Source organism: Haliaeetus leucocephalus, unplaced genomic scaffold, assembly GCF_000737465.1.
Source record: "Haliaeetus leucocephalus isolate CR32 unplaced genomic scaffold, Haliaeetus_leucocephalus-4.0 Scaffold1014, whole genome shotgun sequence".
Classification (NCBI taxonomy): Eukaryota; Metazoa; Chordata; class Aves; order Accipitriformes; family Accipitridae; genus Haliaeetus; species Haliaeetus leucocephalus.
In genome coordinates, this window is record NW_010973450.1 from 3,250,113 (window position 1) to 3,264,756 (window position 14,644).

Here is a 14,644-nt window from a genome sequence, read left to right on the forward strand (position 1 = left end):
AGTGGGTTGAATTTTTCTTTCCACCGCTCCCGTCTTGCTGGCACATGCACAACATGGAGATCTGACACATCGCTATTAAAAGATGTCTGTGCAGGTATTGCTCAGCTATAAAATTGCAAAACCGGAACTTATTGTCTATATGATAGACTTTTAATGTAAAGGCACTGACTGTAGACTGCTCTTTGTGAGTGGAAGCTTTCAAGGCTGATACGAATGCTTGCAGCTCATGATTTATTTAGGAGTATATGCATTTATATAAAGGATGACCTCAGTGATGCTAGTTTTGCTATTGAAGATTTCTTGGGAAACACAGGCCACGTTCCCAGGGCTGCTGCAATAAGATGCTTATTTCAGTGCCCAAGTCCTGTGTTCTTGTAACAACGTTTGGATGGGACGGATTTTAAAGGGCACAGTAATTCTGAATAGAAAGCTGATATTGAACTGGGTATGGGGCTCTGGGGTATTCTGGTGCCACCAAAATATATCTGTGATGAGGAAGAGCTTTTAGATACCAAAATACTCAGATTATTAGATAGCAGATGAGTCACATCTAGCCAGATGTGAAAAGCTTTAATACATGAAGCATTTCTTGACGTTTCTCCACACCAAGTGTGAGACAGCACGGACAGCTGAACGCAGCGCTAGATGTAGGTACGCACACCTCGATAGTGGTCTAATTCTACTTGATTTCATCAAGTTGTGCCTTTTATCCTCATGTGAGGAGAAATATTGGAAAGGGAAGTAAAAAAGTATTTATCTGTGCTGTGGAGAGGGCTTCTTGGGAGCTGAGTATTATTTACCTTGAGTGAAATACCTGATTCGTCCTGTACTTCCCCGGGCAAGGCACCAGCATGTGTGGAGTTGGATGCGTCTACTTGATTTGCACCATCTTTTTTCCAGCTGTTACTTCATAAATCAGTCAATCTCTGTGCATTTGGCAGATAATTAGTGTATATGAGCTACCAGGCTTCTCTTGTTGTGCAATTTGTGGCTGTGGAGAATGCAAAGAACTGATACAAGCTCTTTCCTCTGCCAGCCTGATGGGTGAGGCTGTTTGCTGTGCCTGGTCACCCCGTCTTTTAATTACACTGCTGCAATCCTATTACAGCCCTCTCTGATGTTAAGGTGCTTTATTCTGAGCCTGGCCTTAATATTTTTGTGTCAAATATGCCATGATGTACATTTTACCTGCATTTTCTCTTCCTGTACATTTTTGAAAAAAATATCTAAAGCTCATAAAGATTCATGGCATGTAACTCATCCTTGAATATGACCTTGAAATAGTGAGATATTTCTGATCTACTCCATGATTATGAAGCAAAGATAGGAGCTGTCAAAAAAAATAACTGAAACAGCACCCAAGCCGACAATATGTCTATTCCTGACGCTGCCACAATTTACCTTCATTTTTTCCTGTCCTGTCTCTTTGCTCAGTCATTATAAGCAAAGCAGAGTCTGATTTTTTTCATACAGGTTTGCCAGATTTATCCTATTCTCCATCATGTAGATATTTCCTCTCTCCTCTTTGTCCTGGTTCTTGGCTTTTTTCTCATGCCTGAGCATGTCTCAGCAGTAGGATACATATTTTGATGTAAAGGGTATGCATGCATCTTTTTAATTTAACTTTTAAATGGAGACTAACGTGTCTTGGTAATTGAGGGGGGCTATAGCTTATATTAGGCCACATGAAGCAATTTCCACAGCCTATTTCTAGCTCGGAGCTTCTTATTCTAATCTAAAGGAGGCCTCACTTATCCTGGTAACAACTCCAGGACAGCCCCACTTTGGGGCTGACTGAAACACCAGAATCAGCAGAGTTTATCAGCCCTTAGCTGTCCTGATGTAGCAACTACTGAAAGCAGCCTCTGAAATAAGGGTGGAGCAGACACCAATGATGACAAATGTGAACTCTCAGAGTTAATTCTTACCTCCACCTGTGAATCATAGCCTTACAGCTAGGGAGTTTCCATATAAGTTGCCTGGAGATATTTTCATAACTTGGGCTCCTCAAATTCAGGCAAAATATTGCTTACTCTAAGGAATAAATATATTAAGGACAAAATTGATCATGCTTTGAACCAAGGTGTCTTTATTTAGTTCAGGCTGAGTTTTCCTTCCTGTGTGTAAAGACAGAGAGTAAAGAGGAGCCCCTTTCATTTTTAGCTCTTGCTGCTGGAATTGTGGGATGAGCTCTGTGCTGTTGCTGTGCGCTCACATCCAGTCTTCAGAGGAACTCGGGAACGTTACAGGCATCTCACCTCCTTTGTCAGTTGACAAACACTGATAATACACTGAATTTTCACTTTCCTGAGATTTAAGGTAGTTTGTCTTACCAGAACATTTTGGTAATTTCAACTCCCTTGATTCCCTTGACTGCAACAAGTTTGCAACAGGGCTGCATGTTGGGTGCAGTTTGCTGTGGCTGTAGGAGCTGATGATCTGTACTTTAGAAGGAGTCTAGCTTTTCTACTGACTCCCAGTTTTTCAGTTTCTGATCAGGTTTGGCTTGGGGGGGGAGTGCTGATGTGATCTGAATGAGGCACTTCAGGGCTTGTGCTGGAAAATTCTCCAGGCAGCTGGAGACTTTAGTGCAAGCTAAGAAACACCAAGTAATTGAGCTGGCAAAAGAGATAGATTTTTTTTTTTTTAAATCATGATTTTGTATCCCCTTCATCTGACAGACCATCCCACTATCTTTCTGGAAATAATGAGGAGCCCACCTGGTTTTGGAAGTGAGTAGGAGGGGATGTGGGAATCTCACTGGGATGGTAGTGAGTGCATCCTTTTTCATGCAGTCTGCTGGATGCTGGTCTCGGGGCTCTGTTTTTCTCCGCTTCTGGGGATCAATGTCAGCAGCAGAAACTTCTTCAAAGGACGAGGGCTGTGAAACAGCAATTGCTCACTGCTCAGCCAACCCTAAATTCCATCTGGGGCGACAGCAGCGACAGTCACTTTACAAAGAGGGTGAGTCAGGTGCAGCTGCAGCAGTGTGCGGGACTGGCAATTGCTGCCAGCGGGGCTGTGGGGCTGGGAGAAACAAGAACCTGATGTCTCCCGCTGTCGTACGAGCCCATCGCCACGTGCTCTCGTGTCTCTGAAGAAGGTAACCAATACTCCAGAAAGGAGAGGAGTGGTTATCTTTGTCATGGTTTATCACTAAATTCTGCTTTTGTCAATACCTAGATGCACACAGGGAGTCCAGATAAATGATTTGTTATCTTATGTTGGCTAGGAAGATATCTGGGGTTACCAAACAGAGAGAAATGGGCTCCATGCAAAAAAGCAGTTTGTGGTAGGATATCAGTAACTTGCTGATACAGCTGCGGTCTGGTATTTTAGGAGTAAATAATTAAAATACTTGGGTAGGGGCTGACTCGTGCACTGTGAGAGGACAGCACTGCTTTTGGTGCAGCATTGGATGTTGAGCGTATTGTGTGATTATGAGAAAGTTATTGCGAGTTCAGTAATATTTAATTTGAAAATTAGCCTTTTGTGTTTTAATTTTCAAATGCTCAGCTTGGCACGATGCCACTTGTCCACGTCTCTGCCCCGGGGTGCAGTAATCCATCTGCAAGAATCAGCCCAATTTCGGCACATGCATTCTGGTGCTGCGCAAGTGTGATTTGCAGTTCGTATGGTTCTGCTGACTGTTACTACACCCTGCTGTACTTCTTTTACGATGGCTTAAGTAGTTGGGTTTTTTTTCCTAGCTTCCAAGATAATTAGGGAAATTAAACTCTAGAAATGGAGCATTGCCTTGGTAGAAGGTGAAGGGAGACAGACCCAACATATTGTATTTGGAGTCTTCCTTGGTATGCGCTGTGTGCATGCTGGGCAGGGCTAATTCTGTGCATACAAGACGATCAGGACAACATCTGTCCTTTGCAGTACTGCAGCAGAAACTTCCTACCAGAGAGATCAGAGTGATTTCCCTTTACATGCCATTTTTATTTGTAGGCAAGTTTCAAAGAGGTATCTATGTGGAGGCACATTTCTCATGTGTTACATTTTTTGGATGCTATTGATTGATGATATCTGTTTGCTGTTTTGGAAGGTTTATCTAAAACAGGGCCTTTATAAAAGCAATTATTTAAAATACATTACTGAAATTTTTCACTTGATAAAAACTTTAGGGCCTTTTTACCATTAGCAGTAACTGTATGAAGCATTTTAAGTGAAAAAAAACTTTTTTCACTGAATTTGCATCCAAAGCAATGATCTTAAATTATGGCCAAATAACAGCAATAATAAAACTTCAGAAAAAAAATTGTACTTGAACATCCTTAAGATTTTCAAACTTCATAAAAACAGGGGCTCATTTTTCAGGGATTTCCATGTAGATGAAGTTGGACACTCAGATGATGTCCTGTCTCTAAAAGTGACTGGTTTGAACCCAGATGACCTGAAGATGTGTAGGATAGGCAATGGCAGCGCTTCCCCACCAACCGCCTTGGACTATTTTGCCAGTCTTTTCTAGAAAGATCAAGAGAAAGGATGGAAACAGAGCTTTCTCTTTCTTCTACCAAGTAAGCAGTCAGGCCGGAGCCACTGTAAGGCTCCTTGCGGGTATGAAAAGGACTGGGAATATCACACTTCAAATAAGTTAGCACTACATTTAGTCACTGCTCGCGTAAGCTGAGTTTAGCTGGCAGCTGATCATCAGAGACGTCTGCATCCCACTGACGATCCTCTGAGATATAAACTGCTGCTACCCTATTTCAAGCTCTGCGTTTTAGTTCATGTGATAAAAGGAGTGCACCAAAATAACTTAGCAATAAGCCTGCTAGATGTGCAGAGTCACTGGTGGTGATGCTGATCCCTATGTTCCCTGTGCAAGACCACTGCTAAGGAAAAGGTACCTGGGAATTTTTTTTTAATAGTCTCGTGTAAAGGCTGCCTGGAGGGGCTTCAGAAGGAAGCTTCTGGAGGTTCATGGTCTGGACATGTGCGTGTGTAGTTGCCCTTGTTAATGGATTTGGGAGGTGATCCATGAAATTGGCCAGGAAACCTTTATGGTGGGATAAATGCTAGCTTTGATTAAATGAAATGAAGAAAATGAATTTTAAACAAGGGAGGTATGGTGCTGGCCAGCTGAGCCCCAAAATTTCTCAGCACTTAATTTAATGATGCATTTGTACTTTCAGGGTAAATGCAACTGGAACTGGTTCATCTCCCTTTCTGCTTTTGTTTCATTTATCACTGTTGGATTATTGGTTCTGTTTACTCATAACATAGTCCTTTTTTTTTTTTTTTTGGTGTAAAAACTTCCAGCTGCTGTGCTCAGCCTGAACTACAATTAGCATAGGGTAATAATGGAGCAATTAACTACAATTAACATGGAGTAATAATGAAGCAGGAGAAAAGAGTGCCTTGCCAAGGTGTTTTATAAAGAGCCCAACACTACACTCTTCACAACAGAATTGTTGCCCATATGCTGTACATACCAAGCCGTCTGCTGGTGTTACTAGCAGCTCTCTGAAATGCGACCCTCCTCCTGCGGCTTGTTGCTATTACAGCAAATGGTGCTTCCACATTAGTGTGCAGATATAATCTGATGAAAACCTCTTTCTGTCATGTATGAACGGCTACATCTACAGAGAAAAGGATTTCAAAACTGGAGCAGAGTTTCCTAAGCTGTGGTGTGGTCTCAAGCTGTCGAAAGTGGTGTCCCACCTCCTCTCTCTTTCAGCCAGGGAAAAAAATGTTTCTTTTCACTGCTGTGTGCCAAAAATGCTTCGAAATCTCCTGCTGGAACCCACTAATTTTGAATATTGGGTAGCTAGAGTTATTTCAGCTTTTCTACTAGAAAGGAGAAGTGAAAAGGGTTGGAAAAATCTCAAAAGGCTTTTTAGCAGGGAGAGGTTATTTTCAGCTGTCTCTTTCCTTCCTGGTGAATAAATACCTCTTGACTCAAAACTTTAAAATTTAGTAAAGAAGCTGAAGAATGCACAGAAGAAAAGTGTTTTCACTTAACTAAGGCTGCAGGGGCCCTCCCAAAGAGAAACTGCCGCTGTTTTCCTCCATCTTTTGTGCACCTCCTGCAAATCTAAACAAAGGTAACAGGAATAATAAGGAAGAGAAGTCCTTTACAGGAATCCCACCATGAGAGGTCAATGGAAATTCCCTCTTCCTGAGCAAAGCTGTTTGCTTGTTCTGTTTGCTTTAAGTTAAATGTTTAAATAGCAACATTACATCGGGGTGTGTGCTCCTTGAGATATGAGACCCAGCCTTTGCATACCTATAAGAAAGTGTTTTTCCTCTTACTCCTAAAAGCAGGTCAGTTGTTTGATGCCACTGGGAACAAATAACCTTTTTGAGAAATTAAAAAATAAAAGATGTTATGGAAACAGGATTGATGAGGAGATGCCATGGGATTTACATCATCACATTATCTAGTTAACAAGTACAATCTTTTTGAGGATGGGATATTGGGAAGTTTTTTTGGATCAAGCACCAACTTGCTAGGTAAATATTTCCATTTTTTCACCTCCAACATTTGGATTGTTACTTTTATTCTATTTTATAGACTGCTTTCATAGAAATTTTCACAGTTACTTGACATTTTTCATCTCCTCCAATGCTCTGTTTATTACTGTAAGCATGATTACAGCTTGGTACCTCATATTTGCAGGTTAACAACTGTGATTAAACTGATACAACAGCTAAGCCTTTGGCTCCGATTTGAGCCTAAACCACTCAATTGTTGTGCCACCAGCACACACAGGTATTCATTGCCTTAATTTGAAGCACATCAGTGGCCGTCTGCAAGAGAATTCAGGCACATCCATGATCTGCTTGTATTGGCAGTATGAACAAGTGGCTCAGGTGTGAGCTGGAACCTGAAGACAACTAGCAAGTATGATATGATGGATGTGGCCTCTGACAAGTAGGAGACCTGTCCATCTCCAAGAGTTGCCGTCAAGAACTTGTGAACAGGTCTGTGGAGCAGGATTTTCAATGAAGTTTCTGTTTGTTCTCCCCCCCCGCCCCCGAGAGAGGAGAGGTCTTGGGCTCGAGCGCTAATGACAATGAACACGGCAGTCCACACCTGGATCCATTTAAGGGGCTCTGAAACTTTGCCCCAAAACATTTGCAACAAAATAGTCTGTCTGCCATGGTGTCAGCCTGGCCCACACACATCGAGGGTATTTATGAACGAATAGAAAACACAGGAAGAGCTGAGTCATGCACTGAAATGTTGTTTCTGAAGAATAAAATTTTATTTTTTTCTGAAAAAACTGCATACACATTTTCAGATCTGTTCAACCTTCAAAATATGTCTTGATTTCCAAACAGCAATCTTTTAAGCATGCAGGACCCCACTGCAGCTTGATAAAGAAATTAAGAGGGCTTTTTTAATCCTATAACTGTGCAAACATAATTTGGAAGCTATTTACATTTTGCACCTCTCACTTCTAGTAACAGTAGCATCAGCTGTTAGATACATGCACTGTATAGCTATAACTTATGATTTGGCATTGACATTTGATTTAGGTGTAGAGTGAAAACCAAACAAACCTTCCATTGTTCAAGAAACTCCCCACAGGCAATTAAAATAAATCTAATTTCTTCTTTATAAAGGAGATCTCTTTAAGCCCTCAGACTTCCCTGCAGTTATTAAAATATTACTTCCATTCTATTTTCTGGATCATCTTCCTCTGGTGCAGACATGCACTTTGCTTGCCTTGGTGAATGGGAGCACAAAGAAAAGATGTCTCAGTTTTTGTCAAAGAAGGCAGGACTACACTGAAACAGAGCCAGTTCTGTTTCGTTCTGTCATTTTCAGTAAACTGCAAGATTACCTATAGTATGGGTTTTTTTTACTATCTTAGACCATCTAAACTCAGATGCCGCAACTTAAATGCAAAAAGTTGGATTCAAGTTCATACTCCTGTTACTTTCTCTGATAATTTCCTTTCCCATCCATTAAAAAGCAGAAGTCAGTAACAAGCCAGATACTAGTTAGTACTCAAATCATGCTGTATTTTACTCATCTCCTTACATTCTTTAACCTGGGTCAAAGAAGGCATGGTATGTTTCGCCGTTGCACTCTGTTGGCAGAACTTCTTTGTGTATCGTGAGTGTAGTACCCCTCCTCACAGGCATCATAAACAGTCTTTGCTGTTTCATACACGCCAGTGTGATTAAATTAGGGTGCTGAAAGTGGGCGCCGGTTGAATATTATGTAAACGTGGCATTCCAGGTGATTTGTTTCATTATCACACAGCAAAAGCTGGCCTGTGTTTTATTTAACGGGGACTGCACAGCCAGCAGTCAGTGCTTTATTCTGGTTTTCAGCTATGGTAATTAAGCAAGCCATGTTTTGTAAGAGAAAATGGTATTTTCATAACTGTAAAACTGCTTCAGAATAAATACACAAAATTGAAGAAGACATTGCATTTCACAAGTTGCAAGAACTGCTGATCACTACTCAGGCAAGTTCAGTTCACAATGGAAACTGTGCTTTCGGGCTGGCTTCCGAAGATCTGGGAGAAGAACTCAAAAGCCAGGCGGACATGGATGGGGACGAAGACGTAAGCCGTGTACACCACCATAGCGAAAACAGTCACGGTGATGGTATGGAACATGGACCGCTCCCAGGGCTCCAGCACGTAGCTGCAGGTGATCAGTAGGTACTGGTAGTAGAGCCAATAAATATAGTCCTTCACACGCTTAATATCCATCTTCAGCTTTCAGTGATTTTGAGAAGATGACCTGTAACGATAAAAGAAGTCTGGATTACAGCTGCAGTGGAAAGAAAGACCTGGAACTAAAAAATGACACAGTGACCACCATTTCAAGTTTGGTGCCACATGTAATAGTTACATAAAATAAAGTTCAAACAGAAATAACGCATCGGTGCCATCACCGGCCTCTGCTGCCCTGGAGCAGAGGAAAACAATCTTTAGCTCTAGCAACTGCTGCTTGCAGTTATTGAAGCTCTATCAGTTGGGCACTCTCAATTCCTACATTCTGATTATGAATGTGTTTTGCTATTCATTCTGCAGTAGGAATTAAAACCGCATTAGCTTACAAAGGCACAGGGTTCACGTGGAAGTCAGGGAGAAATACATTTAAAAGGGAAGGCTTTGGGCCAGCTTCCATAAATGTGGATGGCAGAGTTGTATGGTCTGGAATAAAGATGAGGTTAAAAGAACCGCTCTCTAAAACTCCTCTGCTTACTTCTGATGATTTTTATTATTCTGCCATTGTTGGGAATAAAGAAAAGACAAGCTATGAAAGGGAGGGAAAAAAGTAATCTCAAATAGCCTAAGAATTTTTTTCAGCTCATTCCAAAGAAGTAAGATACATTACAGATTAAAAGAGTATTTAATGGAAGTTACAAGTCTAGGAAAGATTTTCCTCTCAGGTAATACATTTATGCATTCATTGTTCCCTCTCCACACAGAAAGGAGAACAGCTTGACCAAGTATTAACTAGGAAATGGGTTTTGCCTTCCACTGCTTTTTGTTAAAATTGCTTTTCAGTAATTTAAATAATCTTTAAATTCAGGCTAAAAACATCTACTTAAAGAAAATACAGAGACAGAATGATAAGCAACTGTACAAGGCTTCACAGAGGGACTCCTTTATTTTGGGGATTGGGTTTAAGGACACACATGCTGACCAGGTCAGCTCATAGTGAAAGGGAATACAGCAGATTTTAGTCCTGCTGAAAAACCTTCCAACGTATCATTTTGTTCTACACTTCTGTTGCCTAAAATGTCAGGAACAGAGATGCTTAGACATGTCACATCCCTCCAGTCTTGTGTTCATAGTGAGTTTGGGGCAACAGAAATTTTCTGTGTCTCAAGGCAACAAATACTAAAGTAGCACTGGAAAATTTGCAGCCTGTGATTAAAATAATGATGGACCACTGGTATAGGCCAAATATATTACAATATTCAGTGGTTTACTGCCTCTGGAGGCTGTACAGTATATTCTGGTGGTATGTGGGTATTTACCGAAGGGAAGACAAATTGCCATAAAAAGGATCCCTGGTTTGTTTTGTAACGGCTTTACTTTGGTTACTGATGTGTAACTTTTTTGTCCAGTGGATGCACTCTTAAGTGCACACACCTTGACGGATTGTATTTCTCCATCTTTCTTTCTTTAGGTCGCCGGTACTGCCAGTTGTTAAGGTTCAACATTCCTGTATTAAGTTGCAAACGGAGCATCCTGCCGGACTAGCTTACACCTCGCCATCTGGAGACGCTGTAAGGTAGATTTTTGCCTCTTCTTCTTTGGGAAGGCAACAACTATAGGCTCACCCTAAGCAGGGCAGACTGTCTGATTGAATTGGCACTCCAATTGCCTGTCCAATGCTGTTGATAAGGGAGCTGACTGTCTTTGCTCCCCCTCCTTCATCCATGTGCTGGCTTCTCTCCCGGTGTTTCTCCTCCCATCCCTCAGCTTCCTGTCCAGACCTCCTCGCATCTGTTCCCCGCTTGCTCCTCAACTCTCAACACCCTGATGAATGCAACCTCTTTGCTGGCAACAAGTGCAGTGAAACTGTAAACACCGTGCATTAAAAAAGGGAGGGAGGCTTGTTTGTGTTAGCAGATTTTTATGCAGAAAAATTTCCGTACTTGCCCCATCACCCACCCAGCCTTCACTTTCCACCAGCCCCTCTTCTTCTGTGTCCTCCAACCATCAGTACCTTCCCCAATATATCTTTTTTCCCCTCCTTCTCCAAAAGCAGTCCATTTCCTTCCCTTCCATCTTCCCTGTATCTCCTGGACTACATCTCCTAGACCAGGGGGCCACCCACAATGCTTTTGGGGGATAGATCACTTCCATTTTAAGTCTAGCAGTGACTGTCTTTGCTGTGAACAGCTTTACTTGCAAGGGTACAGGCTGGGGAGAAAGGCCACCACTGGTTTCTGTCCTTGTGTGAATGGAAGATGATGCCTTTCAGATAGATTATTTTAAAGCAGAACTCAAGAAAGGCCTTAAAGCCTTGTAAATATTGCAAAGCCTGTAATAAAAATGGCATGGCTGGCAAACTGTGACTCACTGGGAGCCAAAAGTATCTCTATTTATACCTTCTGCAAAAAGAGCAGCATTTTTCAATGAAGATGTTAAGCCCTTTCCTATACAATTGAAAGGAAAGTGATAAGGGCCCTCTCATACTATCTAGGATTATGGTATTTACACTGGGGTTATACCTGTGCTAGTTAAACTCATACCTTTCTTGGGTAAACATCTGTTAAGCCTGACTGCCGCATGGAGAAACTGCAAGGCTGGAACGCTTGCTGTGGGTGTTAAGGGTTATGAGGATGAGGGGTGCTGCAGTGGTTTTGAGGGGAGAGATCCCAGGCTAATGGAGCTTTCTGCCCACAGTGGCACATACACTTGTATATCTCAATACAGAGCTGGTATAAGAAAAAGCCAAAGACACGAAAAAATTCCCCAGGCTGATTTTACTGATATTAGACCAGTCTACCAGGCTGCAGACTCACCACTATCACTTACTAGACATTGGTCACCAAGTTCTAGCAGCCAGCCTGTGTTTCTTCAGTTCTTTCTGTTCACGGCACAGGGGGATAACCCCATCCCCAGGCACTCAGACAGACCTGTAATGGGACTCCCTGGACTACCAGCAAGAATGCAAGCTGTCTTAATGCAGAGGCTGCACGCTCTCCAAATGAAAGATAGAGATTGAGATAAGTAAAAGACAAACGGTCAAATTACAGTCTTTGTCCTCACCACTAACACACTTCCACTGCATTTAATCTACCGAGAGACTTTCTCCGTTAGCAGGACTGTCTTGAAAATGCAGCAAACATGAGGGCATCTTGGGATCATGCAATTCTAGATGCATAATTTATAAAAGGAAAATAGGAGGGAAGGAAAATAAGCCATCTTAAACCAGCTGCTCAGTCAATGAGATACAAGAATCCACTCTGTTACTGTGCCATAGATACCTTTTCTGAAGGTAGCCCATTTGCATTTATTCAGAGATAGTTTTAAGCATAAGCAATAGCCCAAAGCTCCACACCTCCAGAGGTCTCAAGCAGCCTTACCACCAGGCCAATTACCTTGTAGCAATGATCAAAGGGAATGGCAGATGACTAGACAAACAGAAACTCTTGAGGCTAAAAATTCTCCATTTTAAACAGGACTTGTCCTAGAGAGGCTTCCACTTATATTTTTAAGCATTACTGGTTTTTATTACATTAATACCACAATCAGCTGGTGCTCTGAGTTGAAAGGGCCCTGTGTTATTAGCTCATCAGTTCCCAGTGTTCCAGAACAGGAGATAATTTGCTGTTATGCAGTTTTAACTTAGAGTTCATTTGTCTACAAATGTGAACTTAAGTATTCAGTTGTGTTGTGGAAATGCCTTCCTGTTTCGAGGCTATGGGACTGTTACAACCAGCTATGAATAAAATGAATAGAATTTAGCTTCTAAAGCCATTAAGCAATATTCAAATTATTTTCAGCAATTTCACCTCCAAGCAAAAAAAGCAAGAAGAGGAACCTGTAAAGCAGCTTTTATTGTTTTAAGTGGCAACCTGATTTTCTTGCTTGTTGACACATGTGTCTGATTAGGGCAGCTGAAAAGATAAATCATAAAAAAAAGAAAAATCCAGGTTTCATTTAACAGCATGCCTAATCTCAAAAATTTATTAATAACCTTAGTTCCCAGTGTTAGAGCTAGTGTTTGGAGTTGTAATCTGAAGATGCCAGTGTTAGGTACTTTACTATAGCATTTCTGCTTTGAGTGACAGGAGTTTGGGGGACTTTGTTCACACTAGCAGTCTGCAACTCGGACTGGTGGGCAGACAGCACCTGGCAAAATGCACCTGCTGGGAAATTCCTGTGGAAAGAAACATTCTTGCAGGGGAACTGGGATAGACTGGTTTCCAAAGAATGCTTGAAAAACACCTTACTCCCTCAGCAGGAGAGTTTGGTTGATGTGCTCAGAGAAAAAGGGTTTCCAACATATGTTCAGGTCTAGATGAGTTTATCTAGACCAGGGAAAAACAAACCCTGGAGCTGGAGATAGCCCCATAATCATTAAACAGGTGGTCTCTGATGCTTTGAATGTAAAGTAGGGCCAAGTGTTATAAACAAGGTAGGAGGGAAAACCAAGCAAACCATCAATCCATCCTCAAAATGCAAATATTTAATTGGCTAAAAATTGGCCATTTGCTAAATAATTGCTGTGTTGGCAGAAAAGCAAGAGCTGGTGGGTTTTGCAGAATCCTAAGGGACTGCACACACACTGAAGCTTAAGTAAAATCCTGCCGCGAGCCCCTAAGGCTTGTATTTGGTCTTGCGTGCAGGATACCTACAACATGCAGACTCCCAATGGCAAGTGTGACAAGACAAAGTGCAATAATTATTTTAAAGTTGTTGGATATGTAAATAGTTTCAGCTTTTAGAAGAGGAATGGGTAATCATCCCTCTTGGGTATTGAAATATATATCCTTTCTGCAAGTTATTTATCTGTAATTGTTCTTACTTATTTGTAACTTTATTGTGTTAAGTGGGCTTGTTCTGCTGTAAATGAGACAGAATGTCCTGACTTATCCAAGGCACCAGTCTTGTCCCTCTTAATGCTAACATAACTCTGAGATGAACCCATTGATTTTATGTAGATCAACATTTCTGTAAGTGCAAATGGAACTACAAAGGGATTCACATTTGGGAAGGCAACAACTATAGGCTCACCCTAGGCACGGCAGACTGTCTGACTGAATCGGCACTCCAATTGCCTGTCCAATGCTGTTGATAAGGGAGCTGACTGTCTTTGCTCCCCCTCTTTCGTCCATGTGCTGGCTTCTCCACCCTGCATTTTCTTCAATATGTTTTATTCAGTGACCACCAAGCATAGTGCATAAGGAGTGAAATACAGGTCCTGTGGACCAGTAACCAGGAAGAAATTTAGATGAGGCAGCAGTTAAAATTGTGCAGAGAATCCAAATGCCAGCATTTCCCAGGGACGCCGTCTCAGTCTGTTCCTCTATTGCATCTGTGCTGCTCAGATTCCCCAAACGCAGCATGGCCCCTGGCCTTACAGCATCAGCTCAGTCTAGAAAGCTGCCTATTACCTACTGACAAGCAGAACCCTCGGGTTACTGTAGTACTTACACATGGATGTTTAAATGTACCCTAAAGCTTGTTTTCACAGGGAAGTAATGCCAGAAAGAATGTGAAAGAGAACAGCAGCAATAAACCCAGCATAGCTCCCACTATGGACAATTATGCACCACTAAAAATGTCTTTACTTATAGATTTTAATAAATAACCCCCTTCCTCTAACTCTGGAGTAAAAATGCACAGCAGCAGCGAGGCCATCTCTTGTTTCTCTTCCTCAGCATTCATCTTCCTGAATCAGCAGCTCATCACACGCTTGGCCATACATTGCTGCCAGCTACTGTGCTACAGGAATTGTAAACTCTTCTTACGTACATGTTCTTGCCACCATCCGTGCAACACCAGAATGAAGTTCAGAGCTGGTAAAATTTTATTGCTGTACATGACTCACATTTTGCATGTGGGTGAACATGGTTTGACTGCGCCTATGGGTTTTTTTTTGAAAAAAAAAAAAAAAAATCTTCCAGGAGTGGAAAAATACTTCAGGAGTGAAAATGGTAAGGCAGAAAAGGCAATGACATTTTCAGCCATGTTTCTGC

At 41.7% G+C, this 14,644-nt stretch overlaps 1 protein-coding gene across 1 annotated transcript; it reads right to left on the bottom strand.

Annotated features, from left to right (window-relative positions):
- Positions 1 to 8,441: 8,441 nt before the first annotated feature.
- Positions 8,442 to 8,708, bottom strand: LOC104842555 (serine palmitoyltransferase small subunit B-like). The gene has a single exon (XM_010584983.1). The coding sequence runs from the start codon at positions 8,682 to 8,684 to the stop codon at positions 8,442 to 8,444; it is 243 nt and encodes an 80-aa protein (XP_010583285.1). The 5' UTR covers positions 8,685 to 8,708.
- Between the last annotated feature and the right edge of the window lie 5,936 nt (positions 8,709 to 14,644).